The 16,802-nt window shown below is 38.8% G+C and overlaps 1 gene segment (V, D, J or C); it reads right to left on the reverse strand.

The window, feature by feature from the left end:
* Positions 1-8,924: 8,924 nt before the first annotated feature.
* Positions 8,925-9,767, reverse strand: LOC121908056 (the record flags this gene model as incomplete). The annotated part of the segment is given in 2 exon segments: positions 8,925-9,250; positions 9,484-9,767. Coding segments are annotated over 2 exon segments (369 nt in total), but the record flags the coding sequence as incomplete, so codon positions are not given.
* Positions 9,768-16,802: the final 7,035 nt, after the last annotated feature.

Here is a 16,802-nt window from a genome sequence, read left to right on the forward strand (position 1 = left end):
AGTTGCATAAAGCAATAACAGGGTATTTATAACATATAAGCTAAGCAATAGATATCAAGTTAGAACCCAAACAACAGGTGTACTTACAGGGTTTCATAAAATAATATAATAAATAAATAAATAGCCAAGAAATAGCTTAGAGGACAAATCAGCAGCCCAAGAGGCATATTTAGGATTTAATTCATTGATGATCTGGAATTGTGAGAACTATTAATAGTCAATCATCCAACATTGTGTTTGCAGCTGATCTGATGCAATTCACACATCAGGCTTAACAGTCAGGATTTCATGCTACCGACACTATTTAAACATTCACTCACTGGTATTGTCAGGCTGTGACAAGCAGCAGGCCTGCAGCCTAATGGAGTGGACCCAGTGTGACCAATCAGCTGACATCATTTAAAAAACAGCATAAGCAACAAATAGAATAGAATAGAATAGAATAGAATAGAATAGAATAGAATAGAATAGAATAGAAGAGTCTGTCCAGACTCTTCCTCCTCCTCTTCATTTGGCCATGGACTGTTAATGTTATCACTGCAGCTAGCCATGCTAACGCTAACAGGATTTTGGTTGGCAGTGGCATCGATATTTTGAATAAATGAGTTAACTTGAAACATTTTGCAGCATCAGCCTCAAGATTCTTTTTCTTTTTCTCTCTGACCTTTTCTGCTCCACCTTTTTGTTTTTTGGGACCTTCATCCATTTGTATCGGCTAGCGTTATTTTACATTCAAACTCCACTCTTTCCATCTTGATTTATTTCCCGCTTGACCTGTGACATTACATGGATGGACGCATCCAATTGAAGCGATGGAGGGAGGACGATGGTAGCACTTCCTGAACCTGCCTTACAGTATAGGCAGCCTATTGACAGTTGGGACTGTGTAACCCCCAGAAGGTTGAATTTCCCCCCACATTGCTGGTGACTTTGCTGCTGTCCATCTCAAAGTTATTCCATGACAGAAGTAGCTTTTCTCTGCATAATGCTGGTGTACACACCAAACACATTTATAGCACAGTTCCTCCAAAGCATTACTCCACTCATGAGTAGTTTTTCATCACAATCAGCAATGTTGTGGTTCCAAACATTGAAAAGCCAACACTCTGCATACAAATCTTCATGGCAGGAAACACACAATGCCTTGATTTGAAGGAACTGACGTTAACCAGGATTCCTCCAAAGCGTTACTCCTGCTGAATGTGCCCATAATAAGCAGAGCGAGGGTGCCGAATATTTACAGGTACCCCCTCTGATACAGATGTTAATCACAGAAAACACATACTTCCTGTAAGTTCCTAAAGCCAAACACTTTGTTTAATCTGCTGCATGTCTGTGACTACTAGCAGATTTTACCCATGATCAGCAATGTCACATAGGTTGATGTACATGTTCACAGCCTATCGTTGGGGTTTTCTTCACTCAACAGACACATATGCAATGCAAGCAGGGATAGCCAACCACGAAGGGATTCAAACCCTCAATCTTCTGATCTGAAGTCAGACGCCTCGTCCTTTAGGCCACGTGGTCATGTGGAAAGGGAAGTGTACGTTTCAATGGGGCTACAGTAGTAGTCTCCAGACAACGAGTAAGAAGGAGCAGGACTTTGGACGTGAAGCTTTCACAGGATAAACGTGTGAGATGATGTGGCACTGTTGGTCATTCCATGGGTTAGAAACAGGGAAGTTTACATCAACTTTCTTTCCATCTGCAGGCGGCACAAGAACTTCTCCCTTTACAACAACTGATCCTGGCCAGTATAGAGATCGAACCTGTGACCTTGGCGTTATCAGCACCACGCTCTCAGTGTATTCCGGGAGTGATGTCCAAATAAGGAAATGTGAGTCATGTAGCAGGTGGATGTGACTCCCCTCATTGAGACCTGCTGATAGACGTAACAGCGGAGCAGAGGAGAGACACTGAGATAGTGATGTAACCGACCTGCACGCTGGTATTTAACATGTTTTTTGTGCTTTTCCGAATAACGTCTTTGTATTCGGGCACACCCCTAGTAGATATATTTTATAGTTGCTTTTAAATACTATCAAATAATGTTTATATAAAGTAAACCTCATACATTAATGGGAAAAGCCTGTAAATATATTGGAGAGTTGCTTGTTCTTACTGTCAAATAATGTTTATATAAAGTAACGATTATCATAATTATGTTTTTATAAACTATTATCACATGATCTTATTTTTTTGTACAGTATAAAATCAATTTTAGCAGGAATTTACTGTAAATAGACTGGATAATCACATAAAATAAAAGCCTAAAGCTCTCAAGATACAGTTAATGGGTGCTATAGGAGGGTAATTTAAATGTAATTTTACATAATTTTTCTGTGTTTTACATCCAGAAATCTGTACTTTGATGGGGAGTTCTTGTGGATGGATTGGATAATCCTATGAATTTAACAACGATTACTGTATGAAAACAACAGTCTTCATTTAAATTAGGTAATTCTAAGATATTTCTGCAATCATTTAAATTTTTTTGTGCAGATTAACACATTTGTTTAACATTCTAGTGATGTTTTATAATGATTTTTTTCTTTTTATTATACAATGGTTGGACTGTAAAAATGCAGACAATGTTCAAAGTAAATATCCGTATTTTTAAAAGAAATCTCTGTAGAATAATTAAAGTTTTTTTACTGTTATTTGATGGTAAGTGTTTGGCAACTGTTGCTGACAGACGTTTTACCATTTTTACGATATTTTTGTTATATACACATATATACACAACAGCATGAACAGAATAAGGTAATAACTGAAGACATATGATAAAACAGAATTACATGTATCACATTAAAAACACAAGATGGCAGCAGAGAGGGCTGTCGACAGACTAATGTCGGCAAACCTGGTTTTCAATGAGCCACATCGTCAGCTGGTCTGTGAAAGTGTGATATGTATGAATTTCCTTGATGAGCTTGAGGAGCGAGTTCCACTGTTTAGCTGCACTGACAGAATACTGACTGACTGAAAGCACTTTTTCTGATGGGAACGATGCGTTCTGTGTTGTGTTCATCTACTGACACATCATGGCTGAATAGTGACAACAAACACTTGAAATCTTGATACAAACCAAAACAAGGAAAAATGAACAAGGCTGCAAATATCAAAACTTTAATGTGAATAATCTGTTGATTTGTTTTTCTCATTTAATCTTCTGTTCCATGAAAAGGTTTTGAGTTTGAAGCATCATCCAGCTGGTTTGTCATTGATGTGGATTTTCTGCTCATGTGAATCCTCCCACAGTGTTTCATTAGCAGCTGTGACCACAGTGACTCTGATAAAACAGGAATTAGCAGAATCCATCTGATATGAAGCTGTGGTTTGAATACCACTTCCCTCCTCTTTGAAGAGTAGTCAGATATCTGTGTTCAGGTTTTTGTACAGCCTCTTCTACACTTTCTATCACTGTGTGTCTAGAGCACAGTAGTAGAGAGCTGTGTCTGCCAGGGTTAGACTCTGTATGGTCAGCTCAGTTGATGTAGCTGATGTTTGGTATTTACGTTGTATAAACTGAGGTGCCTGAAGGTCAGAATGATGTTTGTACCAGTAAAGCCAAACACCACCCCTTGCACTTGTCTGATAGGTACATGTGAGTGTGACAGATTCTCCTTCTCTTCCACTGACTTGTTCTTGTTCAGGAGAGATTGTGTCTCCAGCTATTAGTCCTGGAAAAAGTAGAGAAAATGAAGCCATTAGACTAACATTGTTCATGAGGCTGAGAGGAGAAGACAGTGGAAAATGTCAACTGTACAGTGTTACTCTGTGGACACAAACTGATCAACTGTTCATTTGACTGATTTCTATAGAAATCATCTTCCAAGGTGTTACCTAGTGAAGGAAACATGTTGTATTAAAGTTCTGTTCCAGAGTCAAATATCCATCATTTGGAAAATATCACACAATGACAAAAACATACGTACCTACAAGAGCTGAAAACAGTGAAATGACAGCCAGTGTTTCCATGGTTACACAAGTGAAATGCTGTAAGTGAATGTTGAGTTTGAATAAGTGTTGAGTGGTTTTGTGAGTTGTGTTTGGTCTGATGTTCACAGCTGGAATGAAACAGCTCTCTGCCATGCAGCCACCTCTGCAGTCAGTAGGAGGAGACTCATATGTCAAATGACATTCATTTGTAAAACTCTTCATCACAACTGTGTCTCATGAGGGAAAAGAATCTAGACTGTTTGATAAGAAACCACTGAAGTTTAACAGTGTGTGACTCCCTCTAGTGGATGTTGTGGAGTATTCTGTTGTCTTTGCTCCAAAGGTTTTTGTACAGAGTTTTGGTGTTTCCTGTCACTGTGGGCTGCAGAGCACAGTAGTACACAGCAGAGTCAGACACTGCAGCAGAGGAGATCTGCAGATCCATTTGGGTTTTATCTGCACTGACTTTAAAAGACAGTCCAGGTACTGGATCTGATATTGGATCCCCTGAACCGAAATGGGAAATAAGGAACTCTGGTGGTTTTCCTGGATATTGTCGATACCAGAAGAAATAATCACCAGCTGCAGCTTGTTTGGAGTATTTGTAGGACAGAGTAACAGTGCTGCCTTCTAAACTGTTCTCTTCATTGTTGACTGGAGTGAGTTCTTGACAGCTGACACCTAAAGGAAGAGATAACTCTGTTTTAACATGTTGTCAAAGACTCATAACATGAATACATACAACTTCATGCTCAGTTTTCAATTAAACATCAATAGAAGTAAATATGAAGTGTGTCACCTACCTATTAGTGTGATCAGAAACAAAGTTGAAAACAGACTTAATTGCATTGACACCATCTTGAAGATAAGAAGAAGCTGTCTGTGTTGTTTAGTATGAAACACCACAGTGAAAGTTTGTGTCTTTCTGTACTTCAGTGACAGTTTTGCTCCTCCCTTAATCTCCTCCTCCCTGCTCTCACAGCTCTGACTAATAATGTGTTCAATGTGCTTTTCATATCACATTATACTGATTAGCTCATAGCTAATAGCATTACACTGATTGACAGCTGACAGTTTTACCACATGGAGTTAATGACTGTGTTGTATATTGATTGAGTCCTTTAGGATAAAACAGCAGTGAGGAGAAAGTGGACCCTTGGTGGGAGCCTCTCAGCTGTTAGTGTTGTTGTCAGAAGAGTTACTGTGTGATACTCTCTCATTGATGTGAACCATACTTCATAGCTATCAGGACAGTCTACATCATTCTTCTATCTTTCTGCCTTCATTGTTCTTTCATTTTTCTCACCAGTGAAAAGAATCTCGACTGTTTGGTAACAAACCACTGAAGTTTAACAGTGTGTGACTCCCTCTAGTGGAGTGAGTTCTTCACAGCTGACACCTAAAGGAAGAGATAACTTGATGTTAAACACAAAGTTAAAAACAGATTATCTGCTCCACAAGTTTCTCACATTGTTAAAGACATTTATTATTCCTGTATTGTTTCACCTCCCTTTTAGTACGGTCACAAAAAACAACAAAATATCACAACAATGCAGTGACAACATCTGACAGACAGTATCTGTGTTTAGTGGTTCAGGTATCGACTGCGTCTGACAACGGGAGTCTTCTTCTGTTCTCTTCTTCTGTGAGTCGCCCCTCCCTCCACCTATTCCTCCTCTCATGCCAATGTTATAAGCACCAAGACAAGACCTCTACATCTGTCTCTCTGTATATGTATGTATCTGTTTATTTGTTTGTTTGAAGCCCACAAAGATAAACCCGTTACTATGTCATCGTTCTCCAGACTAAATGTATTAAACTGCTGAATAATTAGAGACTCAAAACTCATCATGCACGAAGGAAACTAGGAATCTCACATGAGACATTGTGGGACACTTTAATTAATATTCATGTTTACATAAATCTTGGTATACATATGAACTACATTTTAATATAAAAATAGTACATTTATATAATAAATATGTATTCTGACTATTGAACTGTATGTAGAGTATTTTACCTAACGTGCATATCCTGCACCATGGTAACACACTGTGAACCAGTCCTTCCACTGAACACACAGACAAAACTGATATCTATTCTACATCTAACTGCAGGTGAGACGCAAACAAGTTGAACTCTCAAAGAGTCAAAGTAACAGAGTGTTACTGAGCTTAGTGAGTGTAATGTAATTAGTGAGAGTAAAGTTGTAATCCCTTACACTTCAAGGTAGTGAAAAACAGTCATCACATTCCTATAACATGAAACATGAAACTCACCTCAACAACCACAAATATGTAGAACCCACCTGGGTGATGCACAGCAGCCATTTTCACCAGAACGCTCACCACACATCATCTTGAGGTAGATAGGAAGGGAATCATTGAGCCAGTTACACTGGGGGATGATCAGGTGGCCAGATGGAGAGAGTCAGGTTGGGAATTTTACCAGGAAACTGGGGTCACATGGGAGCTTTAACGACCACAGTGAGTCAGGACTTCAGTTTAACGTCTCATCTGAAGGACGGCGTCTCCTACAGCACAGTGTCCCGTTACTGCACTGGGGTAGCAGGATTTATTAGAACCAGAGGGAAGACTGGCCCCTACTGGCCCACGAACACCACTTCCAGCAGCAACTTAGCTTTTCCAGGAGGTCTCCCATTGAAGTACTAACCAAACCCACGCCTGCTTAGCTTCAGTCATTCAGCAGAAACAGGGTACATGTTGGTATGGCTGCTGAATGCTCAGTCTTACTGCCCAAAACTTATAAATACACACATGTAATATTAATAACCTGATCAGATATCAAATAAACCATGTTGGATTTCCAAAAAGTCTTCCAGATTAAACACCAGAATACATCGTAGGTCCATGCCCTCCAGAATGACACGTAAGTATTTTTTTAAAGTCACTATAAGGACAAAATTGTTGTTTCAAAAATCAAACCTTTTTATGATGTGACCACACGATGGTTAAGGTTTGATTAGGTTAGGGCACTAAAACAACTTGGATAGGGAAACGTTGTACTTTGTTTTAAAAAATACTAGTTGGTAAAATACTCTGACTCTTTTAAACCTGCTGCTGCCTCTTTATTTGTCTTTGAATAAATGAATGTTTTACATCTGCTGCAGACTCACTTTCTTCCTGAACATATAAAAGGTTCATTTTTGTGAACCTGCTGCTGCTCCTTTAATATTTCTATTATAAACTGAGAATGAATATTTGAAAAACTGATTTTTTGTTTTCTTTTTAGAATTTATTTCCTCTTGAATATAAATTGATAATTTTGTGTCTTTTGGTGCTCTGCAGCTGTCAGAGGTCAGATGTAAAGATGGTGGAGTTGTTGTGGAAGCTTCAGTTTTAATGAATCAGCTGATTCTAAAGCTTCAGCTGTTAAAGTGATTCTGTTGAGTTTTTCATGTGTGAAGATATAAACGAGCAGTGATTTCAGAGTTTTAATGCTTCAGTGTGTATTTGGGGTGAAGCTCAACATGTTGTCAAGGATAGTGAACAATGGAAGGAGCTGATTGTGACCTGATGGCCAACAGGGAACAAAGAGGATGAAGTCAGTCAGTCAGTGTCCATTTATAAATACCTGAAGACAACATGAAGTCAGTGACCATATCTCATTCACACTGGTAGTTCAAACAGTGGAGGCAGCAGACACCCTTGTTGAATGTCTAATGGAAACAGCTCATGATAAAAACTGACAGTATGAAACAAACATTCTCATATTTTCATTACATTCACTTTTTAACCCGACGAGTAACTTCAGGTTTTTGTTCAACACACAGTTTTATGTCACTTTATGTTTGATGGTGTCTTGTGTTTGAAGCATCATCCAGCTGGTTTGTCATTGATGTGGATTTGCTGCTCATGTGAATCCTCCCACAGTGTTTCATTAGCAGCTGTAACCACAGTGACTCTGATAAAACAGGAATTAGCAGAATCCATCTGATATGAAGCTGTGGTTTGAATACCACTTCCCTCCTCTTTGAAGAGTAGTCAGATATCTGTGTTCAGGTTTTTGTACAGCCTCTTCTACACTTTCTATCACTGTGTGTCTAGAGCACAGTAGTAGAGAGCTGTGTCTGCCAGGGTTAGACTCTGTATGGTCAGCTCAGTTGATGTATCTGATGTTTGGGATTCATATCGATTATTAGTAATATATTCTTGATCACTCAGTACTCCTGCTCCTTTCCAGAGTATAAACTGAGGTGCCTGAAGGTCAGAATGATGTCTGTACCAGAAAAGCAAGGGACTAGTATCGGTTGTCTTATAGTTGCATCTGAGTGTGACAGATCCTCCTTCTCTTCCACTGACTTGTTCTTTTACAGGAGAGATTGTGTCTCCAGCTATTAGTCCTGGAAAAAGTAGAGAAAATGAAGCCATTAGACTAACATTGTTCATGAGGCTGAGAGGAGAAGACAGTGGAAAATGTCAACTGTACAGTGTTACTCTGTGGACACAAACTGATCAACTGTTCATTTGACTGATTTCTATAGAAATCATCTTCCAAGGTGTTACCTAGTGAAGGAAACATGTTGTATTAAAGTTCTGTTCCAGAGTCAAATATCCATCATTTGGAAAATATCACACAATGACAAAAACATACGTACCTACAAGAGCTGAAAACAGTGAAATGACAGCCAGTGTTTCCATGGTTACACAAGTGAAATGTGCTGTAAGTGAATGTTGAGTTTGAATAAGTGTTGAGTGGTTTTGTGAGTTGTGTTTGGTCTGATGTTCACAGCTGGAATCAAACAGCTCTCTGCCATGCAGCCACCTCTGCAGTCAGTAGGAGGAGACTCATATGTCAAATGACATTCATTTGTAAAACTCTTCATCACAACTGTGTCTCATGAGGGAAAAGAATCTAGACTGTTTGATAAGAAACCACTGAAGTTTAACAGTGTGTGACTCCCTCTAGTGGATGTTGTGGAGTATTCTGTTGTCTTTGCTCCAAAGGTTTTTGTACAGAGTTTTGGTGTTTCCTGTCACTGTGGGCTGCAGAGCACAGTAGTACACAGCAGAGTCAGACAGCTGCAGCTTCTGGATCTTCAGAGGAACTGATGTCCCGTTAACTGTAGCATCAAATCTGTCTTTCTGGAACTCTGCAGCATTATCTCCTCCACCAGACTTGTAACGCCGCAGCATATACTTTGGAAAATCATTTACTTCTTGTTTGTACCAGAACAAATAGGGAGTTCCACTGCTCTTATATTGACAGCCAAGTGTAACTGTGTCTCCTTCAGCAGCAATGACATCTCCTGTTGGCTGGGTCACGCTGTCTTGTCCTTTACACTCTGGGGAAGAACAGAACATGCAGAGGAAGAGATGAATCAATAAAGACGATTGATTAAAGGAGAACAATCAGCAGCTTTAAAGAGTTACCTAGCAGACACTGAGACATCTAGAAAAAATATACATGGAGGCAGAAATAACTTGTTTCCTTTATGATGGACATTAAAAGCACTTATAGCTCAGTTGTGTCTTAAAAACTGTTGAGAAAGGAAACACATTCTGCTTTCTGTCTTACCAAAGAAAAGAGCAGCAAGAATAATCCACAGCCAATGTTCCATCTCTACAAGGTTTAAATCAACAGGAGAAACTATCTGATGTTCAACATTCAGTCTGAGAATTGTTCTCTTCACAGCAGCAGTTATTATTGACAGAATGGTTGAACACAGTGCAGAAGTAGTGCACCGCCTACTTGATAATGTGGCCCTCTAGTGGAGGTAAAAAGTTCAGTACAACAGTGTGGAAAAAAGGCTTCCAGCAGCTTGTCAGTGTGTCAGCTTGTGTTTTTGTACAGAGACTGTGGGTTTGCTGTCACTGTGGGCCTCACAGCACAGTAGTACAGAGCAGAGTCTGTCACTGCAGCAGAGGAGATCTGCAGATCAACATGTTTTTCTCCAGACAGTTTAGTAGAGAACCTTTTGTTTAGAGAGTCTGCTGGTCTTGTACTGTTCAATCCTGAGATGTACAGGAGAAATTCTGGTGGTTTTCCTGGATATTGTTGATACCAGAAGAAATCATCATCACTAGTTATACTTTTGTAGTATTTGTAGGACAGAGTAACAGTGCTGCCTTCTAAACTGTTCTCTTCATTGTTGACTGGAGTGAGTTCTTCACAGCTGACACCTAAAGGAAGAGATAACTCTGTTATAACTTGTAAAAGTCACGATCAAGGAATCACATTCAGACAAAAGTGGAATTGAATTTTTTTCATGCAGAAACTTTCATACCTGTCAGAATGACTAGAAACAGTAAAGAAAATACATAATAGTCCAAAGCCAGCATGTTGAATGAAGGTAATGTTTGTGGTTTGTGTATTGAACTCTGCTGAATATGGAAGTTCGTCTCTCTTCTATAGTTCAGTAACAGCTTAGCTCCTCCCTGAATCTCTCCGTCTCCTCTTAGATCTGTATTTTCACTTCTCTCAGTTACTCTTCCTCTACCTTCAACTCTGGAAACTCTGATGCTGCAGTCACCATCATATAAATCATGTTTCACTCATGTTGGATACAAAAAGTGATTTTACATTAAAATAATTTCAGTTTTTTTTTCACATCATCACTTCGTCCACAGTAACAGTTCAGTCAGGAGAGACTTGTGTAAGTTGTACTAATTACTCAGTAATTACAAGGAAGCCTTTTTGATTCAATTATAAATCACTCAGAGGAAAAAAGATATTAGTTTTCTTTGACTATAGCCATTTAATATTTTATGCACGATGAATAAACTCCACTACTTGTAGCTATTTAATATCTTGACGGAGGATGGAATGAATGAGTTCTTGTACTGGTTCAGTCTGCATTGCAGGATCCTGAAAGGCAACACTTCAAATTCAGAGATCAGGATGTGTGTTGGATCATTCAGAATTTTCTGTGCCTCTCTGAGCACAGATTTTTCACATAAAGACTGAAGATGGTTTTGTTCTTTTTGACCTATAATCTTCATGTCTGTTTGGATAAGATGTGCAAGCTTAGACTTAAAAAGTGCTGACAGGTTACCAAACTTTCTAAAAATCATTTGGTAAAAATAAAAACATTAGTTTGCTGTTTAGAGTTTAAGCCTTCTCACAAAGTACATCCTCTGTTGTAGCCTGGAGCAGATTTTCAACATGTACATGCCATGTGAGCGAGCTGTCAGTGTGAACAACGAGATATTTGTATGAGGAAACCTGTTTGTTGGGTGTGTTGTGAGTGATAGTTGGACTATGGTCACCAATTGACTTTGGATCGAATATCATCTCCTCTGTTTTATTTATATTCAAGATAAGATGGTGAGCGTCACATTAATCCACAAACTGTTTGATATCATAGTGGTAAAGTGATGTGTCTTCATCACTGTGTAATAAGCCCAGAATGGTGGCGTCATCAGAGAATTTTACAATGTAGTTTTGTGGAGTTTTGCTCACACAGCCGTTCATGTAAAGCGTGTGTTATGGAATTTTCCTTCTTCAGGGGTTATTAATTGGGTTGCATTGGGTCAAGCCTGGGCCTTGAGGTCACACTGTAATTCTTAAGCAGGAATGGGACATATTCTCCTCTCCTTGAGACTCCAGCTGTCTGTGATGTTTTGGGGAAAGCAGAAACCTCTCTGATGGAGGGTAAATCAACATCGCCATGGTCACCGAGATCGAAGGACGGTTTCCTAGACAACACAGATAGGTGGATACGTAGATTCTACTGACGCAGTCAGACATTCAAAACAAATCTCCTGACAGTGGCCTGAAATTTCATGCAACATGACCTAAACTGACACGAGTAAAATGTAATTCCTTCTTTAGAAACTAGTGAACCAATTAGACTAATTTTTGCTATATAAATAAAGTTTATTATTATTTTTTTTTCATTTAATATTTTTTGTCTCTGAAATGGTCTTGTGTTTGAAGCATCATCCAGCTGGTTTGTCATTGATGTGGATTTGCTGCTCATGTGAATCCTCCCACAGTGTTTCATTAGCAGCTGTAACCACAGTGACTCTGATAAAACAGGAATTAGCAGAATCCATCTGATATGAAGCTGTGGTTTGAATACCACTTCCCTCCTCTTTGAAGAGTAGTCAGATATCTGTGTTCAGGTTTTTGTACAGCCTCTTCTACACTTTCTATCACTGTGTGTCTAGAGCACAGTAGTAGAGAGCTGTGTCTGCCAGGGTTAGCCTATATATGATCAGCCCAGTTGTTGTATCTGATCTCATGAATCCAGATTGTCCATTTCGTATAAACTGAGGTGCCTGAAGGTCAGAATGATGTTTGTACCAGTTAAGGTTTACAGCCCCTGCACTTGTCTCATATTTACATGTGAGTGTGACAGATTCTCCTTCTCTTCCACTGACTTCATCTTTTACAGGAGAGATTGTGTCTCCAGCTATTAGTCCTGGAAAAAGTAGAGAAAATTAAGCCATTAGACTAACATTGTTCATGAGGCTGAGAGGAGAAGACAGTGGAAAATGTCAATTGTACAGTGTTACTCTGTGGACACAAACTGATCAACTGTTCATTTGACTGATTTCTATAGAAATCATCTTCCAAGGTGTTACCTAGTGAAGGAAACATGTTGTATTAAAGTTCTGTTCCAGAGTCAAATATCCATCATTTGGAAAATATCACACAATGACAAAAACATACGTACCTACAAGAGCTGAAAACAGTAAAATGACAGCCAGTGTTTCCATGGTTACACAAGTGAAATGTGCTGTAAGTGAATGTTGAGTTTGAATAAGTGTTGAGTGGTTTTGTGAGTTGTGTTTGGTCAGCTGGAATCAAACAGCTCTCTGCCATGCAGCCACCTCTGCAGTCAGTAGGAGGAGACTCATATGTCAAATGACATTCATTTGTAAAACTCTTCATCACAACTGTGTCTCATGAGGGAAAAGAATCTAGACTGTTTGATAAGAAACCACTGAAGTTTAACAGTGTGTGACTCCCTCTAGTGGATGTTGTGGAGTATTCTGTTGTCTTTGCTCCAAAGGTTTTTGTACAGAGTTTTGGTGTTTCCTGTCACTGTGGGCTGCAGAGCACAGTAGTACACAGCAGAGTCAGACAGCTGCAGCAGAGGAGATCTGCAGATCAACACGTTTCTCTTTCTCTGTTATGTTAATGTGAGCTGAGAAAACAGAAACAGTTGGATAAATCGATCCGTCCTCTGTGATGTAGAGCAGGAATTCTGGTCTGGATCTCTGGTATTGTCGGTACCACTGGATATTGCTGATAGAACCCTCATATTTACAGGTCAGGTTGATGTTTCCTCCCTCTGCAACACGTTCTTCAATATTTTCTGGCTTTATGCTGTTCATTGAACCCATGGCTGCAAAGTGAGTCATTCATGTCAGTTAGTCTGCAAGAGATTTTAAAAGAGACTCAACAGAGGTTCTTGACTTTTACTGTCATCTTTCATCATTTTAAAATGCATTAAAAACCCAACATGTTCTGTCTGTTTGTGAATTTACTTCCACAAAATCATCCAGCTATGAAAAACAGATATCTGGTTAATACATCAGGTAAAATGAGACTTTCATCTCTGTTCTAACACTCACCTATAAAGTGAGATAAAAGTATAAAGAGGTAAAGCAACATGTCTTTGGAGTTGTTGAAACCAAACAGACAGCAGATGATCAATGTTCTTCCACTGCAGTAGAATGAAGAAACTAAACAGCCTCTCTGCTGCACAGCCCTTCTCCTCAGCATCAAGCTGATTGGGATTTTACTTCCTCAAACATTTCTGCTCTGCAGACAGAAAGAATCTCATTGGTTGAGTTGAACCTCAGTGGGCGGGGCCAGGAAATCACCTCTATAGGTTGTTGAACCATCAATGACATCATGAACTTCATCACAGTTTAACACGGCTTTCAGTTCTGTTAAGTTTGAGTTGAACACTGAGATCCATCAGCCTCCTGACAAACTCATCATATTTACTTGGAGCTCCTGACAGTTATCTCAGGCCAAACACTCGCTCCAACTATTTAAAATGTCAGAAAATGTCTTTCTGTGTGCATGAAAAAGAACAGCTTGCCTGAACTAAAACTTGTTACTGATTATGTTTGTTATATTTCTGTGTCTTGGAAGCAGCAGGAGACGTTCTGTTGTTCAGGAGGACTGTGTGGAAAAAGCAGTGCTGGACCAGCACAAAGGGGAGATTCTGTTAAAACAGTTTCCCACCATGAAACTAGAGGCCTCAGTGTTATACGATACAGCAAACACTCCCTCAGTGTTTGGAATAGATCTGCAGCCATCAATCAACCAGTCAATCAACAGGAAATTAATCAGCATGTATTTTGATAATCAAATAATAATTTCAGCCATTTTTTCAACAGAAGTACCAAATATTTGATGGTTGCAGCTTCTTAAATGTGAGGATCTGAAGCTTTTCTGTGTCATACATGATCATACACTGGATTTCTTTGGATGTCAGACTGCTAATCAGACCAAACAGGACATGTGGAGACGTCAACATAGTCTTAAAGATGTAGGGTAAAGTCCCTGCATGTTTTGAAGGCAGACAGCACAATCCTCAAGCAACAGACCAACTCTGTCTTCAACCCCCCAGCAATGCTGGCCAATAATATATAAGTGAGAGTCCCAAACTCCTCACTGACCAGATCATCTAAACCACCTTCTGCAAACAGAAAGGATCAGATAATGAACCCCCATCTCCTGCATGGTCACCAAACCAGACCACTGACCCAAACCATCTTTGATCCTTCAAGCTACAAGAACCAGCAAGATGGAGAGACCAATTCACACCCCAGTGTGAACTGATGGTACCATCTGGATAAAAGACCACCACCATTGGAATCTAGAATCATGAGTTGAGGGTCAAGCCGAGGAGAGCATGAGAGCATAAACCAGGAGCTCTCTTCCAATGGGAACCCTTCAAGTTCGGACTGGCCGATTTACTCATCATTACAAGATCCAGACTCCAGCTCCTCACCACAGCACATCAGACTTGATTCTCCGTAAGAAGCCACCCCAGAGAGCAAGCAAGTATTCATACAAAACCTTCACCAACTTGCTTAAACCCTGGTGCTTTCATGATTTCTCATTTCAATTGGCAATTCAGAACTCAGTTGTGGTACCATTGATTTGACTCACTGCTTCTCAGGTAACAGTCATCTCATCTGTTTATCAGGTCTCTCATACCAACTACACAATAGATAACTCTGCATCATGCATTTCAATCATTCACTAGCCATAGCCTTGTGTACCAGTTTCTCTTTCCCTCTTGTGTCTTGTCTGTAAAATGTTGTAGTGTTTAATACTATTATTAGTAATAAATGTGAATGTAACTAAAGTGAACTTGTTTCTGTTGTCTTGTGCTTGCATGTTAGTCACTTAACCTTAAAAGACCTTATACTCTTGCAAAATCATAATTAATATTAATAACAATCATAATTCTAATTGACCTTTCTTGTGCGGCCAACAAGGAGGATTATTTCCCTGTTATTATACCTACTCTAATATGAGTGTAGCCTGTCTACCCTCTATATTATGTAGATGGGGCCCTGAGTTCTTTATCCTAATTTCCTTTGTTATATTATCTCTGATTAATTTAATGTTTTTTGCTTGGGTCACTTTGGAAATCCTATACCTCTTGAATATACCTTATTGTAAGACCACAGTGTAACAAACAATTGAGTGTACTAACCCTTTAACACAGTACAATACCACACTCTAATATAAGTTGGTATAGAGTATGAAGGCTATATAGCTTTTAACCTCTGAAATAGTAAACACACTCAGAAACCATTTAAAATTAGAAGTAATAATTTCCTCCTTTAATTTTAAAGCTAAATTAAATGAAAATAATATTAAATTAAATACCAGGAGTGTTCACTGCTTTTGTTTCACAAGTCTCTATCACATGTTGAACCAGTTCAAGTGTTGGTGCCTACCTCAACTGGTACCTTCAAAAAGATGGAGAATGACCCAAACTCCTGATTTATCAGGCTACAAATCATCGGTCTGGAGTTTCAGACCATTTTAGTAGAAGCGGATATGAGACTGACTACACTTTGACCATCAGTAGAGTTCAGACTGAAGATACAGGAGTTTAATACTGTCAGGAGTTTATTACAGGAAATTCAGGATTTTACTACATTCAGCAGTGTGACAGTTTTCTGTTCACACAGTGATACAATATCATACAAAAACCACCCTTAGCTGGAGAGGAACTGATCTGACTCAAGCTGCACAGAGATTTAATCACTAGAGGTTTGATTAAATTACAGTTTATGGTAGAACACCAACACTAAAAACTCATTAAACTTTCAGCATGATGATATTGTTCATGTTTTACATCAATGTACATTTAAAGTTACTCTTTGTGGAATTTTTATAATGCAAGTTATCAAAACATTACAGTGTTAGTAACCGAACACAATCAATAAATTAATACATTTGGGAGTAAAATTTAAAAGAAGTAAAAGCTTCTCTTTTCATCTTTGTTCTACTTTTAAAAAAGTCAGAAGCTTTATTATCTCAAACTGATTCATGCTCTCTTAAACTGCATAGTAATATTTGTAACTTTTAACATTTTTAGTGTGTTTGTAGTTCATATTGTGATTCATTGTGGAGAATAATAATCGTAACACGTAATCTCAACAAACTAATACAGTGGAATCCAGTGGCGGGCAAGGCCTGGAGCATTATTTCTTTGTAAAATCATCACCTGAAATCCTTGTGACCTTAACCTTTAACCAAATTCTGTGTGCTTACTTATGACTTGGTTTAAATCTCAGATCAGAGACATTTTATATCACATGATGCTGATGATACCCTGATTTCTCTATCTAATGTTGAAAATGAAAAAAACATGTCCCTCTTCAAGAAGATCCATGTTTTTAACCAGA

Source organism: Thunnus maccoyii, chromosome 12, assembly GCF_910596095.1.
Source record: "Thunnus maccoyii chromosome 12, fThuMac1.1, whole genome shotgun sequence".
NCBI classification, from domain to species: domain Eukaryota; kingdom Metazoa; phylum Chordata; class Actinopteri; order Scombriformes; family Scombridae; genus Thunnus; species Thunnus maccoyii.